Here is a 19,928-nt window from a genome sequence, read left to right as displayed (position 1 = left end):
GGTAAAAAACGTTGCTCTTGTTTTAGTTAGTCGTAAAATATTGATATTTCTACACTCAGGCTCGCGTTTGCATCGTTCATTTTGAATAAGCAAGTTTATTCGTCGTTAAGAGTTTTATTTTGAAACGCATAACAGGAAGCAGTGCACCGTTCTCTACGTGGCTGGACATGCTGGTTGGTTCGTCGTCGCACAAACCAACAGAGCGACCGGTGCCGTAGTGGAGTTTGACGTGGCACTCTGCTTCAACTGAGAGGTGTAGATAGTGAAGAGGACTCTGCCCGACACACAGGTAAACACCAGCCAACAGAACAGACGTGAGTATTTCTATCTCCGGTAATTCTTCATTTAAATGTATTTATTGTAGAAATAGCTACGTTTCTGTCTCAGAGGAAAACTTTGTAGTAATTTCCGCGTTGCTAGCAAGATGTTTTCAGTCTGTGTGATTATAACTGAGCCGAGTGCTGTGTTGTCACATTACTGCTCCTCCTTTTTTTTCCTTTTTTTTTTTTTTTTTTTTTTTTTTAAAAAGGGCATTAAGCTACATTTATTGTCAAACAACAAGCTACGTGTTACTGCCAGAATTGTGTAGTAGCAGCAAACGGGCCAACGTGTCCAGCTGGATGTGAATTAAAGGAAGGCAGCGATGCTTTTTTTCCTTTTTTATAAAAGCCATCATAACGGTATTCGACGTGGCAGCTCTCGAAAATGTCACACGCATTAACTATTGCACCGCTCATTTACCACTCATATTGTATTTTTTTAAGGTTTTATTTGGGTGAAACGTGCTTAAAATTGTCACTTTAAAGTTATAAAAGTAATCATGGAGATGTCATAGGCAGCTGTTGCGCGTTGACCCAGCTGTTCCCACTTCCTTTTTTAAAACTTTACAGGCCACGTTTTGTTTATAAGGCGTTATTTTATTTTATTTTGTTTTTTTAAGGGCAAGTTTTAAAAAAACAAGTAAAACTAGGCATTTTGGTTAAACAGCCTTAATTACATGTTTATTAATGTTGGCAGAAAAACAATGCAAACACTTTGGTAAACACTATGAAATATAGAGCAAAAACAGAAATGAGCTGCTGGTGTTGTTAATTACTTATGATAAACCAACAGATTGGCATTGTTTATTGCGAGATAAAGCAGTCAAAGGTTCATCTTACAGTGTGCTAATCATTGGATGAGGTCAAATATCAGTAGTTATTTGTGTGGTTTGTAAACACTGAAGATATGATTTGGTTTTGAATCAGGAGCGTCAAGATCCACCAAATGTTTGTGCAAAAGGTTCTTAATTTTATGAATGTATGATTACAAGTCACATGTAATTATGTATGTGATGCAATGAAGAACCAGACCTAAAAAGTTTTGATTTAACTTGTCCAACCTTGCCACCTGGCACACACAAGCTTCTTTAAATGCTTTTGTTCCAGATACAAACATCCAGGAGTTTTAGCAGGTTTTTACATAAACTTTTTCCATATTTCCATATTGTCTAGTGGTTTACACGTTCGCCTAACAAGCAAAAGCTTCCTGGTTTGATTCCAGGAGGAGACGCGACTGCCTTTGAGGTTTTGTCAGGAGAGGCATCCAGTGTAAAAATGAAACTTGCCAAGTTCTCCACTTTGGCAGCCAAAAGCAGCTTTATTTCCATGTTAAGCATATTTTTTCAGACAAAAACAAACAAATTAAAATCACTATATATAAAACTGAAGTTTACTTTTTATAATCTAAGTATCCCAATTTCACTACCACAGGTCATACTCTTTCATCTTGGCATGAGAAGACTGTGAGAGACATCCCAGCACCATGAGTCAACAGGGTTATGTCGCTGCACCCCCGTACTCCCAGGCCCAGCCAGGGATGGGGGCATATCAAGGTGGATTCGGATCTGGTCCTACGCAGCCCCTCTACGGGCATTATGGAGGCCCACCTCAGGCACTCAGTGCTCCATCTGCAGGTAAAATGCATTTAATTGTATTAAATAGAACTTTTTTTTGTTTATCTTGATGTGCAGAGTAAGAGTAATGGTTCATTTTGAAGCTATATCAGCTTCTAATATTATAAATTATAACATAATGTCTGTTACTCACTGAAGGTATGATGAAATCATCAGTTTCCCCAGCTGCTAGCGTGCCTCTGCCTCCAGGGCCCAGTCAGTACAATCCAAACGTCCAGCAGAATGGCTCTCATCCACAAAGGTAACGGTCCTTATCAGACCGCACCGACTCAGATCGACTGATTTTCCTTGAAGTATAAACAACAAAGTGATGAATTTATGTGGGCTGAAAGTTCACGCCATCTGCCTGTAAAAAAAAATAAAATAAAAAATCAATGTATTTCACCAGCCCACACCATGAAAGATGTTCACTGTTAAGTTATGTTAATAGGTTGTTGCAATAACAGCTGCTAACTTTTGCCATGTCTTTAAATCAGCTTTAAAACTGTGCAAATATAAGAATGTATTGAACCTCACGTATAGTTCAGTGCAATAACTGTTGTTACGATCTTCAGCTACCCGGCTCCACCAGCTGTGTCTGCACCGTATGGACAACCACCTCACTCACTATACAACAGCATGGCATCACCTGGCCCGCCTCCAACACAGCAGCTCACCAATCAGATGAGCTCCATGAACTTAGGCAGCCATGGTAAGTTTTCTGTATAGCCACAGATCATACGGTCTTTTCATTATAGTCATTTAGTGGAAAGGAATAAAGTGTTAGGTTAGAAAACTCACTACATAAGATGTGCTCTTTTTATTTCTTAGCCCAAGGACTGCAGAGCCCTCCTCCTCCAGCAAGCTCTGTTGTTCAGCAGCCTTTCCAGACACCACCTCCTTCAACAATGGCTCCACCACAGATGCCTCCAGGCCTGCAGTCCCCCCACATGTCCCCTCTGATGTCTCCTCCACAGTCACCCCCAGCAAGCACGGCAATGGCAAGCCAGTCGATGGCAGGCACATCAATGGCAAGCATGGGTAGACCTTTCCCTGGGCCACCTCCTCCAGGCCTTGGAGGTTTCCAGCAACCTGGTTTGGGATCTGCTGGTCAGCCAGGCTACCCCCCGCAAGCAGGTAACTCTGAGCCAAAAGCAGTGGACATCACAGGTTTTCATTTAGACAGGTATCTCAACATCTGCATCTAGGGACCTTAAAATCTATACAGCATACAACAAAATCTGTCTGGCTTTGATTGTGATCAGGAAAATTCAAGAACAGTGTCAGCATTGTCCCCTCCTTGGAAATAGAAATATAATTTATTGTCCCTCATTGGGGTAATTCACATGTTCTAGCAGCAAAGTGACAGGCAGATGGAGCATGCAGATTCACACAAAAGTAAAGAATATAAAATGAAAAAACAAATTTACCACATAAGAAAAAAGAACACTGTACAGTTATTAAAAATCGCATATTCAGATTCAAAGAAATGTGCAGCTGAGTAGGATAATTTTTTAAAACCGATGTACAAAAAGTGCTGTGAAAAATGTGCTTAAAAACAACAATGACAGATTATTTACAGAAAATTGAAAAAATGTGCAACTTAAACTTAAACAACTTAAAGCATTTGTTGGGAGCAGTGATGGTTATAAAGTCTAACAGCATCTCATATTTAATGTGCCTCTTATGCTTGGTTCCTCTTTCAGACTGCTAATTCATCAAGTAGTTATAATACAACTGACTATTCTTGTATTCTTTCCAGTGGAGCCAATAAATACCTACAGATGTTGTTTCAATGTACAGGTCAGTTTGGAGGATACATGGCTGGGGCTCACCAAAACATGCCAGGACCCTTTACTGGCCCACCTCAGAAGAAACTGGACCCCGACTCTATCCCTAGCATTGTGAGTGAACGATTAATCTTTCTGGAAAGGCATGCCTTCACTTATCAGCACAGCACATTTGTCTTTCCTCATTTTTTGTCGTGAACTAGCAGCTTATTCATTCTTCAAGAGTTGTGTGGCAAAATTACTGACATCTGCTACTTTGTTACTAAATATTTGCAGTGATTTTAATTAAAATGGTGGCTAATGAAAACAAAAGGATTAAGCAAAAAGTCTAAGATTACGTAAAAAGTGTTCAGGGATATTAATTTGTCTTCAGATCTGGGCATATTGACAAGAAAACATAAACACCATGAACAGTATGTTTTTATTTTGTCATGGCAGGTCTCCTGTCTTTATGAATGATGGACATATTATGCTTTTATGTTGCAGTCTGAAGCCTGAGGCCCAAAAGCTCAGGATTCAAGCTACTCTAAATACCCAGTTTCTGTGTATTTTTCTTGAGCCCTTTGTTCAGTGTGATGTCAAAGGGGTAGCATTACTAATATGGTCATCTCAGACTTTGAGCACAATGGCCACACCTACCTGCTGTTAAAATAAGAGGCAGCCAATCAGAACAAAGTTGGCTTATGCTACAGTCACACTAGGCAAAAACAGTGATTGGACACCACAGCGAAACCAAAATTGTTGTGACCCTGTACAGTGAACTTGTTGCCTTGGAAATGGTTGCTTTGAAGCCAGGGGTCAGGTCTTTGACCACTTGCAGTCGTTTTTTGTCTTAAAATTGACTTTGGTGTGTCAAGACTAGAGATGGCACGATACCACTTTTTTATGTCCGATACCGATATCATAAATTTGGATATCTGCCGATACCGATATGAATCCAATATAGTGTGTTTTTTAATCAATAAAACTGTTTTTTTAATATCTTGCTGCATTTTGTATAAGTTCATACTCAAGTTTAAATAAACAATAACACTAAAGCTATTCTGTTATACCTGTATGTAAAAAATACACTGCGCCCGAAATATTTCATAGTTCAGCAACACTGATCAATCTAATAAACTTAAACCTACTCCATCCTCCCTATTCTGGTGTTTTAAAGAGTACTTAGCAGAAATATTAAGCAACCTAACTAATAGGGTTGCAAACTCCCAGCAAAAAAAAATAGGGAACCACCCCCCACCCTCCACCTCATGATGCTTAATCGATGTAATCAACTTTAATTTGATGCAGGGTGAAAAAAAATGCACAGAATTAAATTATTTTTCAAGAATAATTAAATAGATTCAACATCTTTCTTCAACAGAATTGCAGAATTCACAGATGGTACCTTCCCAAAGGAAAAAGTACTATAGCTTACTAGGGTATATTAGACTTAACAGTTACTATATACAGTAATGGACTTCTATACATTTTACATCAGATTAAAACTTTGGGTGTAAGATTCAGATAATTATTTATTAAAAGCTAGACATTTTAAATGAGAATAAGAAAGAAAAGTATGTCTTTGTGCCCCTTTTCCTGTTAATGCCCCTATCGCCCCCTGGCTAAACTTTGCTAGATCCGCCCCTGCACAGTTACCAGCCGTCAGCTGCGTAGAAAAGGATCCTGGTGTAGAAAGTAATATTAAATAAATTCTAACAACAGCTTATCAAGCTTAAACGTGGTGCTGTTGTTCCGCCGCTGGTTTCCTCTTTCTGGTGCAAAGTGGGCCAAAAACAAAGAAGAGAGACGGACTCGTGACAGAAAAGCCGATCAGCTGATCATTAAGCAGTTTCACGATTGAAGTAGCCGCAGGAAGGTGAGGGAGGGAGAAGAGGCACTCACTCCATATATCGGTTGTTAAGCTTAACGTGGGAACGCTTTACAAACATTCAGAGATGAACTTACACACTTGCTTTACTTCTCTCTGGGATAACTTCCTCGGAGATGAAATGCTGGTTTGGTAGTGAGGCTACAAATACACACAGCCGCTCTATCACGTGACGCACACTGCTCCGACGTGCTACGGTTATGAGCCGAGTTACGCCATGTCGCAAGTTTTGTGAGGTGCTTTTTTTTATATTTAATGTATCGGATTACATTTTTAATTTCTCACCGATATCCGATCCAGTAATTTACGTCAGTATCGGACCAATACCGATACGTAATATCGGATCGGTCCATCTCTAGTCAAGACGTTGATAAAACAACTCTAAGATAGTCCAGTCTGCTATCAATCAGCTGTCCATTTGCCATTAAGTTGGGTTAACTTGGCAATTACATGCCAACTTATCACATACATCAGTTTGTAATAATACCACGATTAACGGCAATAAATGAATGTGGAAATTCACATTAAGTACTTGAATGCAAACTCCAGTCATAACCTCATAGATTTGAAACAGAAATTCGCTCACAAATAGTGACGTAGTTGCTACGAGACAGCGATTTAACTGCAAAATGGCCTAAGTGCTCAGCAACTGTTCTTATATAGGAATATAACTGGAATACAACCAGTTTGCAAGCAGCTGAGTCGAGTCCACTACTGCAAAGAGATATGTACTCATCGCCATGGACTGAGTCAGACTCTGCCTGTCTTTATGAATTACATGGAAATATTTTGCAAACCTTGTCTGAGAGTGACTGCAGTCAGCCAAAAGTAGCCAAAAGTGGTTGCCCCGAGGTTGAGGGTGTTGCATACTCAACCTATTACAAAATATTTTTTAATACAATAAACTGGACATTGTAGGGATGGTAACCTAAAGGAAAAGGAGCTAAAACAGCTCGTTTCAGACAATTAATCAACTGCAGGCAAGTCTCAGTATAAGATAAATAACAATTATTTTTAACGGTAGTAAAAACATGGAGTTGAAAACTAGCATAAGATGATTACCTTTAATGAAGTATCCATTCTAAAAAAACGTGCTTTTAACTAAATGGTGTTAATAAATATCAGATTGTACTTTAATGCATAACATTTCTACTTTAGACCCAAGTGATCGAGGATGACCAAGTGAAACAAGGAGGACAGGTTTTCACCACAAACATCAGAGGACAGGTTCCACCTCTCGTCACCACTGACTTCACGGTGACAGATCAAGGTAAAAAATGGATATCCAAACTTGTCGTTGAGCATTTAGTTAAAATATATTTACAGTAGAGTATTCATTTATCCCCTTATAGCGAGTTTATTTGGGAAAGATATAACAGTAAAAACAAAGAACTGTTCTTATGTTGATAGAAATAAATAAATAAATGAATAAAGACTGGGTAGCAGAGCATGAAAAATGAAAACAATAAAACTTTAATAGACTAGAAAATCATCAGTAAAAAAAAGTCTTAATATAACAATATAAAATGGAATAAACAACAGGTTATTTATGCTTCTTTTTGCTAAATCCAGGTAATGCCAGTCCCAGATTCATCCGCTGCACCACCTACTCGCTTCCCTGCACCGCTGATTTGGCCAAGCAGTGCCAAGTACCCCTTGCTGCCATCATCAAACCCTTTGCCAGTTTGCCAAAGAATGAGGTAAGTTACCGTTTCAGATAAAACTTGATCCGGTCGCAACACAAAATTAAGATTCTACTATAAAAGGTGGACATAGCTACTGTAAGGTCATCCATGCATTTCTCAAGGTTTGCATTTTCATTGTTGCAGTCTTAGTTTCAAAACACTGGACGTGATGAGGAGGAGTGAAATCGCTTTTAAAGGAGCCTTATCTGCGGTATGCTAACAATTTGTGGTTGATTGTTAGCAAATGAGCATACCACAGATAATCCTTTTTCAAATGTATGACTAAGATTTATAAAATAATAATTATTTAATTATATTTTTAACTCAGTATGACCCAAAATGATGAACCCATTAGCAAAGTGTTTACAGAGACCAAGGGAGCAAGCTGTTTTCCTATAGACTTCTATAGGAATAGATGGTTTTTTGCACCATAGCTATTTCCATCTGGTAGAATAGATAGAATGCAGATTTTTAGGTACTAATGCATCAGCTTAATATTTCTGACCTGGAAATTACAATCTTTTTTTTATATATACAGCCTGTTGTTAAGATACAAGAGAAAGAGAGAAGAAAACAAACTCATCTTGTGCTGTAAATGTAACATTTGCAAAGACTGATGCTAATATACACCACTGTCTCTGTCAGGCTGAGAATTTATTCATATCTGTTGATCGTCCATCCCACACTTATCCTTGGACTGAACTGTGTTTTTGAAATATATAATGATTCATTAATCTTACTCATAAAGAACACTTGACACTGACTGTTTTTAATGCTGTAGAAGGAGAACCAGTTGTTTATGCCATATTCTCCCAAAGAGTTTGACACTTTATACAGTCTGTGTTAAAGTCTTTTTGGCATCCTCCTGTAAGAGACGGGATCATTAAAATGTCAAAAGTCACTTGTGATGGTTACATATTCTGCACTGTTAATTCTCCTTTAATAGATGTTTCCATGAACTACAAAAGATCATTTGTCCCGCGAATGACCTCCTTTTGGATCACGTGTGGTCCAAGAACCCTGTCTTAGATATTTTCCCCTCTACACTCGCCTTGTCCCAGACACCAGTTGGCCTTTTTAGGCAATGTTAGCACTGTCTCATCTGGCTTTTGGCTAATTGGCTAATGTCAGATCTGCAGGGACCAGAGAAGAAAAAAAGTCTTATACAAAAAGAATGGAAAATCAGAGTGTGGCACACTCAGTCCCATCCAGTGCAAAAGGGAATTTAGAGTAGCCATACTTAATCACTGCTCTGAGGTTGTAGAAGACCAAAAGAGCACGCTGCTGGGTTTTAATGTTGTTTCATTGCTGTTATCATCCAAGTGCTTTTGCTTAGCTCCAAGATATTATAAACACTTTTACTCTCCTTCTTGAATTTGCTGGTATAATAATAAACCCGCTTGCTGCCCTGTCTACATGTGTTTTAAGGCGCTGGAGTTCATCTGAAGCAAACATGTTCAGTTTATGTTGTGTCAGAGAGTATTAAATAAACAGTGCAAAGACACTCTGTCATCTGTGCGTGGTGTGCGTAATACTCACCATTTCTATTCTATTTTATGATAGACTGTTCTCATTTTGAAAGCAAAGTGTGTTTTTATTTGGGTGCCATAGAACTGATCTATATTAGTGTTAGCATCTATCTATCTATCTATCTATCTATCTATCTATCTATCTATCTATCTATCTATCTATCTATCTATCTATCTATCTATCTATCTATCTATCTATCTATCTATCTATCTATCTATCTATCTATCTATCTATCTAATACATCTTCTCTTTATTCTCTGTGCAGACTCCGCTGTATGTTGTGAATCATGGTGATACAGGCCCCGTCCGCTGCAATCGATGCAAGGCCTATATGTGCCCTTACATGCAATTTATTGATGGAGGGCGCCGCTACCAGTGTGGTTTCTGCAACTGTGTCAATGAAGGTACAGTACAATACAGAAAATCTAACTAAAAGCTAACTTTCAAGGAGACCTGCCATGCATGTTTCAAACAACATATTTTAATCCTTGGACTCTGTGTGTGATTCACTGTTCAGAATATTACAATATTATTATTTTTATATTCGATCTTGTGGCAGCATCCCAGTTCATCCACTGTCTGAAACAAGTGGTTGAGCTCTATCCCCCCTCTCTTTAAGACATATTTTCCTTGTGATTGACTGCACTTCATCCATTTGAAAGGCAGATGGGTGTTTATAGCCAGAGCTGAGTGCTTAAGATGACCATATCTTATTGACGTCATGTGGAGTAAACAGTCAAAAAAAACAAAAACAAACGACTGTTTAGAGCAGTCTAAAGCCTGAACTTTTGGCTCGCAGGGATTACTTATACAAATGCTAACCTCATTATTTGAAAGTCTGTCCAAGGGAGCAAGATGAAAGTTATTTAATTTAATTTAAAGAAGAACACAAAGCACACAATGATCACGTCCAGCTCAACCCAGAGTTATATTTCTCTCTCTGCTCCTAGTGCCAGTCTTCTACTTCCAACATCTGGACCACATGGGCCGAAGGGTGGACTTCTATGAGAGGCCCGAACTGTCCCTGGGATCGTATGAGTTTGTAGCCACTCTGGATTACTGTAAGGTACACAAAGACTGATATCAAGTACACAATATGCAGGGTAAATAAAGCTGGTCAGATTGATAGAAACAAGCACTTAGATTCAGGCGTTGTTTGCTTGTGAAAGGCAGAGTTTATGCACTGATGCAACTGAATGATGTATCGCTTCAAATAGCTGATTCTTTGTTTAGTTTGTTGAACGCAGTAAAAGAGATTTGTATCGGCAGAACCGCTTTTTGGATTTTTCAAAGGACATTTTTGGCCAAACATCCTGTGTTTTCAGCATTATCCGAACAGGACAGAAGAGGGTTCAGCTCAGTCTCTTCAAAGTACAAAAAAACTGTCAATGATGCCAATCAGTGTCCCCACTGAGCCTATTGAGAACATTAGAGGGTTAAAGTAAGTAGGCAAAGCTGAGTCACTCCACTGGCCTACTTTTGCTCTGTTTAATATGCCTTATAAACAATCTAGGCAAGGCCAGATAATAAACAAAAGCCTGTAAGGTGAGTGTCTTGTAATGGGTTGTAACTGTGGAAACATAATATCTCACTGACAAGCCCCCTCACACACTTCACTGCTGTTCCCTTCTTTTTAGCAATTTATCCCTGATACGGTGTTCACAGTTACAAACAAGCATAGAAGGAAATATCTTTGATGAATAACAGAAACCTAAAGTGGAAGACAATGATTGATCCTGTTATGAGCTCACTGATATAGGTCTCTGATAACAGCGTGTTATCTCATGACTTGTGTGTTTAAAAGGCCAAGGAGAGCTGCTTTCTTATTTGTAAATTCGACATGTTACGTTGGAGGTCAGCCAAGCTATCATTGCCCGAAAAGGAGCAACTCATTTATTATGCCTGCTGCTGTTTCTCCCACAGAACAACAGGCCTCCAAATCCTCCTGCCTACATCTTCATGATTGATGTGTCCTATAACAACATTAAGAGTGGCCTGGTAAAGCTGATATGTGATGAGCTGAAGACTCTGCTGGAGAAGCTGCCCAGGTACACACAGTAAAAAGCACACTTGCTCGCTACGCTGCAGGGCTTCCCCTGAAGCCTTATAGATCAGCAATCCCGCTGAACGTCAGCTGAACATGAAACTTTGCAGATGACGGGTACGAGGGAGCGCCAAAAGTGGTGCCGAAAAGGGAAAATATGACAGTGCACGCTCTCATCTTTGAAAAGTATCCTAAACAAAAAGCTTTGTTATGGTTTTCTGTTAAGAATGACTTGATTTATGTTAGAGGAGAGGATGGTGTACTTCACCTGGTTACTCCCAAAATAACTTGGAAACTGTCTTGCCTTCTCACTAGTCCGTCAGTGCCAGCAACAATATTTCCTTAAATGTCTCCTGCCATGACATCACTCTTTAAACACCTAGCAGAAGCATATGCAAGATAAGGGCTTCTTTAGCTGCGTTTGAACCTCTGCTTTTGCTTTCACAGGCACTAAATTAAACCCACTGGATACTCAGTGGTTTTCATGTGGTTCATGTAATTCTGCAGTATTTGGAAAAAATGCATGAATAATTCACTTAAGAAGGTGGAGGGAACTTTAAATAGATCCAGATGTAGATGAAGGCTTTTAATGATATTTTTTTATCACCACTGGTATGAGGAAGAGCACAATAAATAAAATCTGCTCAATCTGTTATTTAGAAAAGCAGCTGTAGCTGTAGAGAACCCCTGAGGAGCTGTTTCCAGTCACATTACATATTCCTACAGTGCGATCCCTTGATTTAAGAACATACGTCTACAAAGTGCAGTTGGGATTGTCAGGAAAGAATGTTTTGAAATCACTCATATGGTGACAGGTTTTTATTCATGGTCCAGGTCAGTGCAGCTGCCTATTAGACTTCTGAATCCAGGGGGTTCTGGTAAATGTCAGCAGGTACTGCGTCTTTAATTCTTTACATGTGCTGTCACCTAAACCCAAAATCATCTTTGTGTGCCTGGAGGCACAGTGTAGAAGCAAAAAATGACCACGGCAGGCAAGACTCCCCAGTAAATACACATCCTTTGGATTTAGTCCATCCTGGAATTCACTGATTGCTCGTTCTCTCCACAGAGAGGAAGGCATGGAGACCTCAGCAATAAAGGTCGGCTTTGTCACCTACAACAAGGTCCTTCATTTCTACAACGTGAAGAGCGCTTTGGCTCAGCCGCAGATGATGGTGGTGTCAGACACGGCCGAGATGTTCGTCCCGCTGCTCGATGGCTTCCTTGTCAACTACCAGGACTCGAGGGCCGTCATCTACAAGTAAGAAGCACTTCGTCACTGATGTGCGGAGTCACTGTTTATCTTGGAGGCCCTCTAGCAGAGAGCATCTGACGCAAAGAGACAAAATAGTCTTTTTGTACTGTCAAACATTTCAAGAGTAGCTGTTGTGAAAGCATTAACGAGGCAGTGTGACACGTCTGTGTCAAACCATAATCCTCTTGCTTGTCTCTGCAGCCTCCTGGACCAGATCCCTGACATGTTTGCGGACACCGCTGAGAGCGAAACGGTCTTTGCCCCTGTCATCCAGGCCGGCGTGGAGGCATTTAAGGTTAGCCTCAGTGTGACACCTGTCAACACTGAAGGGGAACTTAGTGTGGCTCCCTGAAACGAACACTTACTGTAGGTTTGTTTCAGGGAGGGTGCGGGTTTCCTAAAGGTTTGGGGTAATTTAAATCTAAAACATAGTGCTGCTATGCTCTTACCAACACTGGCTCTCAAGCTTGAACTCATTCAACCTATCAACTGAGTGAAGCAACATGTAGATTTTACTCCCCCTGATATGTTTGTGTTTACTTAAAGTCCAGCAAGCTTTCCCAGTGATATGAAGTCAGTGTTTTGGCCAATGACAAAGGAAAAGTTCCCACGCAGCTTTTAATTGGAAGCAGTTGCGATTTTACACAACAGCGAGGAGTCAGAGACGTATTTATTTGTTCGTGCCCATTTATGTGGCGTACATGAAGTCTAGCATTAGAATATTTGCAGGAGTTGATATTTTTCACCTCCTGACCTCGTGGCTAAGCGAGATCTTCTTTTCCCCTTCTATCTCTTGCCGCCCTCCAGGCAGCAGAATGTAGCGGAAAGCTCTTCATCTTCCACTCGTCCATGCCCACTGCCGAGGCTCCAGGCAAACTGAAGAACAGGGATGATAAAAAGCTGGTCAACACAGATAAGGAGAAGGCGAGTACCTTTTTGTGTCAGTTGTGCCCCTAATCTGAATTCTGAATACACAGCGCTGGGCTGAAGGAAAACCAATGCTGGTCTGATCTCAGTCTAATTACAATAAGTGTTTGAAACTGGTGACCTAAATTGTCTTGTACTTTTCCATAGACCCTGTTCCAGCCTCAGAAAGGTGTTTATGAGCAGCTGTCTAAAGACTGTGTGGCAAGTGGCTGCTGTGTGGATCTCTTCCTCTTCCCCAGCCAGTATACGGACATAGCAACCATGGCTGATGTGCCGTCACACACCGGAGGCTCCGTCTATAAGTACAGCAACTTCCAGGTACCAGCAGACGTGTGGTGCCTGTTTACATTGTATTTGGCACTAAATGCACGCACACACACACACACACACACACACACACACACACACACACACACACACACACACACACAAATGCTTCATGCAGACCCATAACGAGCAGTTGTTTTATTCTTGTAATTATATTAAGAAGTCCTAATTTCACACAGAGGCAAAGGCAAAGTTTTGCCTAATAAAAGTGAATTGTACCTACATAATGAGTTTGGCACAGAAGCCAGTCTGATATAAAATAGTCCCAAAGGAATGGTGCAGTAAGCATGGGAAGTTTAAACATATTGAAAAAGTACAGTGTTGATTTGTATGCCTGGATCTGCTTCCGACAGACATGGCTCCAGCAGTAACGACACTGCCATCTGCTGGCTAAAACTTTGTTTGTTTGGGTTTTTTTTTTGCTTTTTGTTGACAGGTAGAGACAGATGGGGAGCATTTTCTGAGGGACCTGAGGAAAGATGTACAGAAGAGCATCGGGTTTGATGCCATCATGCGTGTTCGTACTAGCACGGGTAAGAGAAAAGACAAGGTCACTCTTTTGGTGTGTTCTGATCTATCACGGCGAGTCACCTCCCAGTTTTTCACACTGGTCTGTGTCTCCTTTAGGCTTCAGAGCCACCGACTTCTTTGGCGGCATTTATATGAACAACACCACAGATGTAGAGATGGCAGCGGTGGACTGCGACAAGGGCATGACAGTAGAGTTCAAGCACGACGACACACTGAGCGAGGAGACAGGAGCGCTCATGCAGGTGTGTGTTAAACCGAGCTTTATTCCAGACTGGTCATATTTGAAATCTTTTCTCTGAAGATTAAAAACCCAAGGGTATGTTTAAAGCTTATGTTTCACGCTTTTTCCCAGTGTGCCTTGCTGTACACCACCATCAGTGGGCAGCGGCGACTCCGTATCCACAACCTGAGTCTGAACTGCAGCTCGCAGTTATCAGAGCTGTACAAGAGCTGCGAGACCGATTCGCTCATCAACTTCTTTGCCAAATCAGGTTAGATTCCTTTGGAGTTCAGGTGGACTGCATTAGTTAAAACTCTGCTTGTGGAAAACATATTTTATGATGTAGTGCAGAGACACGGCCTGCTAACACACTCGAATGTCATCTGACATTTGTTGAATATATCCCATGTATCACTAAATAATCTACTTTTACTCAGTGATGTACGTGAACCGTATGTTTCACATGATGCTGTCCTTCTGTAACCTGCACATAGCGGACCATGAGTCCAGCTGTGTTACTGACCTCTGTTACCTTTTGGTTTTTGCCTTTTCCTCCACCTTTCTTTCCCCCATACTTGCCATCAGATGCCTCTGAGCCCCCCACCGTGTTTTTCTTCTCTCCTGCTCTTGCTTTGCTTTTTTTTTTAACTAATCGTTTGTCCTGCCCACTCAGCTTACCGTGCCATATTGAACCAGCCTCTAAAGAATGTGAGGGAGATCCTGGTGAACCAGACGGCTCACATGCTGGCCTGCTACAGGAAGAACTGTGCCAGCCCCTCTGCTGCTAGCCAGGTCGGAGAATCACACCTAGAAAGAAGTTTCAATGTATATTTTGACTTTAGGATAAAAATAACTAACGATATATATTTTTTTTTTAATAAATCCACTTGTAGCTGATCCTTCCTGATGCCATGAAAGTGTTCCCAGTCTACATGAACAGTCTGATGAAAACTGCCCCCCTGGTGGGCAGCACTGAGCTCTCCACGGACGACAGAGCCCACCAGAGGCTGTCGGTCATGGCCATGGGGGTGGAGGACACCCAGCTGCTGCTCTACCCACGCCTCATCCCTCTGGTAGGGAATAAAAACACTTTGCGCTTGGTCATCTTAGTTAGACGTACACTATTAGTTTCGCTTGGGAAACCCTTTGTACTGTTTTTCAGCACAACATAGACGTCAACAGCGAGAAGCCGGCCACTCCGGTGCGCTGCTCTGAGGAGCGTCTCACAGACTCTGGCATCTTCCTGCTGGAGAACGGCCAGTCCATGTTCCTGTGGCTGGGCCAAGCAAGCTCACCAGACCTCATCCAGAGCCTGTTCAACCTGCCCTCCCTCGCCCACCTGCAAGGACACATGGTCAGCATTCATTTCAGTTCATCACTTTGGCCTCAGTGTGCTCAGAATCCACATGAAATTGTGTTTGAGATATTAGAGTTGACATTTTACCTCCCGGGTGCCTGGAGGCATTACGGTATGGTCAGAGAATGTCTGGATGGTAAAAGTCCAGTTTTGAGAAATAATCTCAGCACATCATAATTCAGTCATGTTCGACTGTGCCCACATTTTATCAGATATGACTCACTTGAACTCCACTGCTGTGTAAAATGAGCTAAACTGAGTCAAAGCTTTTGTAAACCTCAAAGTTTTAAACAAGTACGCCCCGCACACAGAGCTCAAAGATCCATGTTTATTTTCAAAGGCAGAACTCAAACACTTCAGTATGTGTTACAGGAAGGAGGCAAGCAGTATTTAGGACTGGTCTTTACTTTTAGTGATCAAACTGCTCCTAATTACACTAAATCTTTTTTTTTGTTTTGTTTTGTTTTAGTGTGCGCTGCCGGAGCTTGACAACCCTTTGTCGACGAAGATCCGCTCCATCATCAGTGGCCTTCTTGAAAAGAGGTCAAACTCTATGAAGGTAAGCAGAAACACAATCCAAAAGCATTGTTTAAACACAGTTCACATCCTTTTTATTTGAACTTTAAACCAGAGAGAACATAGTTTACTTGAGGTGAGGCAGAGCAGACGGTATTGAGGCTTTTGTTGATCTCTGCTTCCCCCTAGTGGAGCTTTACAGTAAATACATTCCCCCAAAAGTTGCAAAAACATCATTTATTTATTCATGTTTTGTCCTGTTTCTATATAAATAGTCTAATTAAAGTACATCTACAGAAAACACTGTACAAATGGCCCCATGCACTGCACACCCAGTGCTATTGAGCAGTTAATATATAGAAAGTTTGAATCCTGGATCCACAGAGGACCACACACACACACACACACACACACACACACATCAGCCTTAAAGTGAAGCTGAAGTAAATTCAGGCTATAGATGAGAAACATGTTCCACAAAAACAGGAACGTGCCAGCTGTGACAACAGAAACAATGTGAGTACATTTTGTAGTGCGACAGCTCCTGTGTTCCAGCTGTACTGGAAATCAGTCACACTTCTCTTTTCTGCCCTGCTCAGCTGCAAATTGTGAGGCAGAAAGACAAACCGGAGATGCTGTTCCGTCAGTTCCTGGTGGAGGACAAAGGCTTGCACGGCGGGGCTTCCTACATGGACTTCCTTTGCTACGTTCACCGAGAGATCAGGCAGCTGCTAACCTAACCCGCTCCTCACGTTTGGGCTCAGTTTCCCCAACCGGACCGTGTGCAAACCTCTAAGGGTCAGTCTCATTAGGTTTTGTTTGAATCTTTAAGATGAGCCACAGAATGACAAGAAGAAACAAGGAACCAGGGAGAGCCTGTCGTCAATTCAACCTCCAGAGTCCAAAGTTGCCTTTATCATCGTTTAGTGTGCCCACAGTATGATCTTCAAATAACCACTTGACACATGAGGAACTTTAAAGTAAATAAGGGAATGAAATGGACAACACATTGAGGATTTCCCGCTTGGGTACTTTGTGTGATGGACTGACATCGGTGCCTGGGGCTGAAATGCACTCTGGCACGAGGCCCATCGGCATAAGCAGTACAACACTCACTGTGTATTCAATCGGTTAAAGTGTTTTTCCCCATTTTACTTTGTAGATTTATAGGATCTGGATTAGACAAGGGGTTATTTGTGGGCCATACTGTAGATGTTCACTAGTCTTTGGTACTCTCCCAGGAAGACTGAGTATATTTCAGTATATTTCACTTTTTAAAACTCTCTTTTTTAAACAACAGATGTTCAGAGAATATTTACAATATTTAAAGGTCTTGCAGAGGTTTCTACATTTTATCACGCATTTGGTGTCTGACCAGAAAATGCATTTCAATAAATGTTTAAAACATGTATCCATCGTTTCATAATTTAACAGAAACAACGCTGAAACAAAAGCCACAGGCTGCCAGGACCGAAGCCCGGTCCTGTTATCGCACCCCGAGTGATTCAAAGCGTTCGATTCACACATGCCCCCACCAAAGATCTCATTCTTTGACCATTTATGGCTTCACAGCATGCAGTAGTAAACATAACGTTTTGTTTGGGTGCTCTGAGCGCACAATGAGACGAACACAGCTGCGGCTCTACACAGAGAACACGTCTGATGAAAAGTGACACTTTTTCTTTTCCAATTACGCGCGACTCAGAGTCGGTGCTCAAAACGGAAAATATTTAGTGAGGAATTACCTCAACAATCCAACATAGGAATTTATATATGACTTTTTGTTGTTGTTGGTTTGGGCCTGCGCTGCCGTTGTGCTTCAACGGCAGAACGTTTTAATTTATACGTCGACTTTTCTGGCAGATAAAAACAGTCGAGCTACTGTTTGACTGTTTGTGTCGGCTGATCATTAGTGTAAGGGACTATCTGCTTACTGCATAACCATCCAAAATCATTAAATCTTGTATTCAGTGATAACATGTAACATCATCACTTCTGTTAAGAGGTACTGTATTTGCATCAGTGTAATTAATGTTATCCATTTGCCTGCTTTTACATTGATATATGTAACATCATAAAATCTACACGTCTCTGTATGATACAATATAATTCTGTATGGTTTATAAGCAAACTTATCTCAGGTAATTTAAGTACGTAGAAAGCAGTGGCTGGAATCTGACTGGAAAGATCGTTTTTGTGGAAATTTGTGCCAGATGCATTTCATTTCTCACCTTAAATGTCCTTTTTGTTAAAAATCCAAGTAAACTATTGTCTTTAAATGTTGCTCAACTTTGTGAACGTTTATGTTTTGTTTACAAGTGCAATTTATTACATCACCCTCTGACGTATATTAAAATGAAAACTTCACATCCATACGCCTCATTGCCGCCGTTCTTTTTAAACCAGAACATTGTTGCGAAAGAGATAGTAACACTTACCACGACTGATGCTCATCCTCCTACTTCAGTATCCATTTTAGCTACACTTAGTAAGATTCAAAATACAAAATTCATTTTTTTCATCCACTTTTTTTCTTTATACACTCTAAACAACAATATTATTATATATCCCAGTTTATGCCATTCAGGCAAGAAAGAATAAAGTCAATCGCCTTGAGATGGCGGCGCGCACAGACGCAGCGGCTCACTGCTCCTCACGTTCGGTGTTTTGTTTTTTACTTTTTCTACGTGTATCTGTGTGGATGTGTGTGTTTTTTATTATTATACAACGAGTAGAGTCCACTTACAGTCGTCAGGACCTTCTGAGTTTGGGATTACGCTGTGCAAGGAGCATTACATCGGACTACCACCATTTTCACGGCATTCCGGAGGACATAATAAGAGCTCCAGGGTCTCCGTGGTTGGTTCTTCCCAGCGGCAAGACAAAGAGGAAACGTAAACAAAGGAGGCAAAAGCGTGGCTGCAGGGCGGGCCCACTAGCACGGCTAAAGAAACAGCCATTTAAGCCACCGCTTCCGAGTATTTTCCTCTCTAACGTCAGGTCCATAACCAACAAAATCGACGAACTGAGATTACAGATTGCAGTCAACAAGTGTGTACGGGACAGCAGCATAATATTACTCACAGAGACTTGGCTGCAGCCATCAATTCCGGACTCGGCTATTGAGCTAGCAGGCTGCACGGTCCACCGTCACGACAGGAACGGCCACTCCGGTAAGATCAAAGGAGGGTTTTGCATCTACACCAATGACAGCTGGTGCAAAAACACAAAGACTGTAGACAGCCATTGTTCCCCGGATTTGGAATATTTGACTGTGAAGTGCAGACCCGTCTACATACCTCGCGAGTTTACTGTTGTCATGGTAACGGCCGTGTATGTACCACCCGATGCTAATGCTAACTCGGCCATGGAGGAGCTGCACAAGACAATAAGCAACCAGCAGAACTCCCATCCAAACGCAGTGCACATTATAGCTGGGGACTTCAACCATGCTGATTTAAGGTCAGTATTCCCCAGATTTGAACAGCATATTAAATGTGCAACCAGGGGGAAAAACACATTGGATAAAGCCTACAGCAACATCCAGAAAGGCTACAGAGCAACCCCTCTACCACATCTAGGTTTGTCAGACCACATGTCCATGCTGCTGATCCCTGCATACACTCCCATTAGGAGAAGAGCCCCCCCAGTCACAAAAACTGTGAAAACCTGGCCAGAAGGTGCATCACATCAGCTGCAGGACTGTTTTGAAAACACGGACTGGAGCGTGTTTGAACATCAGGACCTCGAAGAGCACACAACATCAGTGCTCTCATATATTAACTTCTGTGTCAACAGTGTCACTGTGGACAAACGTCTCCGGTGTATTCCAACCAGAAACCCTGGATGACTAAAGAGGTCCAGGTCCTGCTGAAGCAACGTGACGCCGCTTTTAGATCCGGTGATGGTGTGCAGTACAGTGCAGCCAGATCTGAGTTGAAAA

The 19,928-nt window shown here is 41.3% G+C and overlaps 1 protein-coding gene across 3 annotated transcripts; it reads left to right on the top strand.

Annotated features, from left to right (window-relative positions):
- Positions 1 to 82: 82 nt before the first annotated feature.
- Positions 83 to 18,358, top strand: sec24d (SEC24 homolog D, COPII coat complex component). Of its 3 annotated transcripts, none has more exons than XM_031756316.2 (23): positions 83 to 289; positions 1,752 to 1,954; positions 2,093 to 2,195; positions 2,509 to 2,645; positions 2,765 to 3,070; positions 3,737 to 3,837; positions 6,752 to 6,863; positions 7,166 to 7,293; positions 9,074 to 9,212; positions 9,759 to 9,874; positions 10,732 to 10,856; positions 11,922 to 12,113; positions 12,309 to 12,402; positions 12,915 to 13,031; positions 13,182 to 13,352; positions 13,798 to 13,894; positions 13,989 to 14,134; positions 14,245 to 14,383; positions 14,786 to 14,904; positions 15,006 to 15,185; positions 15,275 to 15,466; positions 15,939 to 16,028; positions 16,585 to 16,725. In XM_031756316.2, exons 2-23 carry the CDS (start codon positions 1,804 to 1,806, stop codon positions 16,723 to 16,725), a joined length of 3,096 nt encoding a protein of 1,031 aa, XP_031612176.1. In that variant the 5' UTR covers positions 83 to 289; positions 1,752 to 1,803. The 3 variants fall into 3 exon arrangements, with proteins under 3 accessions (XP_031612176.1, XP_039465429.1, XP_031612175.1); XM_039609495.1 differs by having other exon boundaries at positions 83 to 309; XM_031756315.2 differs by having other exon boundaries at positions 85 to 314; positions 16,585 to 18,358.
- Positions 18,359 to 19,928: the final 1,570 nt, after the last annotated feature.

The sequence above is a fragment of the Oreochromis aureus genome, linkage group 3 (assembly GCF_013358895.1).
Source record: "Oreochromis aureus strain Israel breed Guangdong linkage group 3, ZZ_aureus, whole genome shotgun sequence".
NCBI classification, from domain to species: domain Eukaryota; kingdom Metazoa; phylum Chordata; class Actinopteri; order Cichliformes; family Cichlidae; genus Oreochromis; species Oreochromis aureus.
Note: the sequence above shows the minus strand (reverse complement) of the source record. Positions and strands in the feature narration are given on the sequence as shown.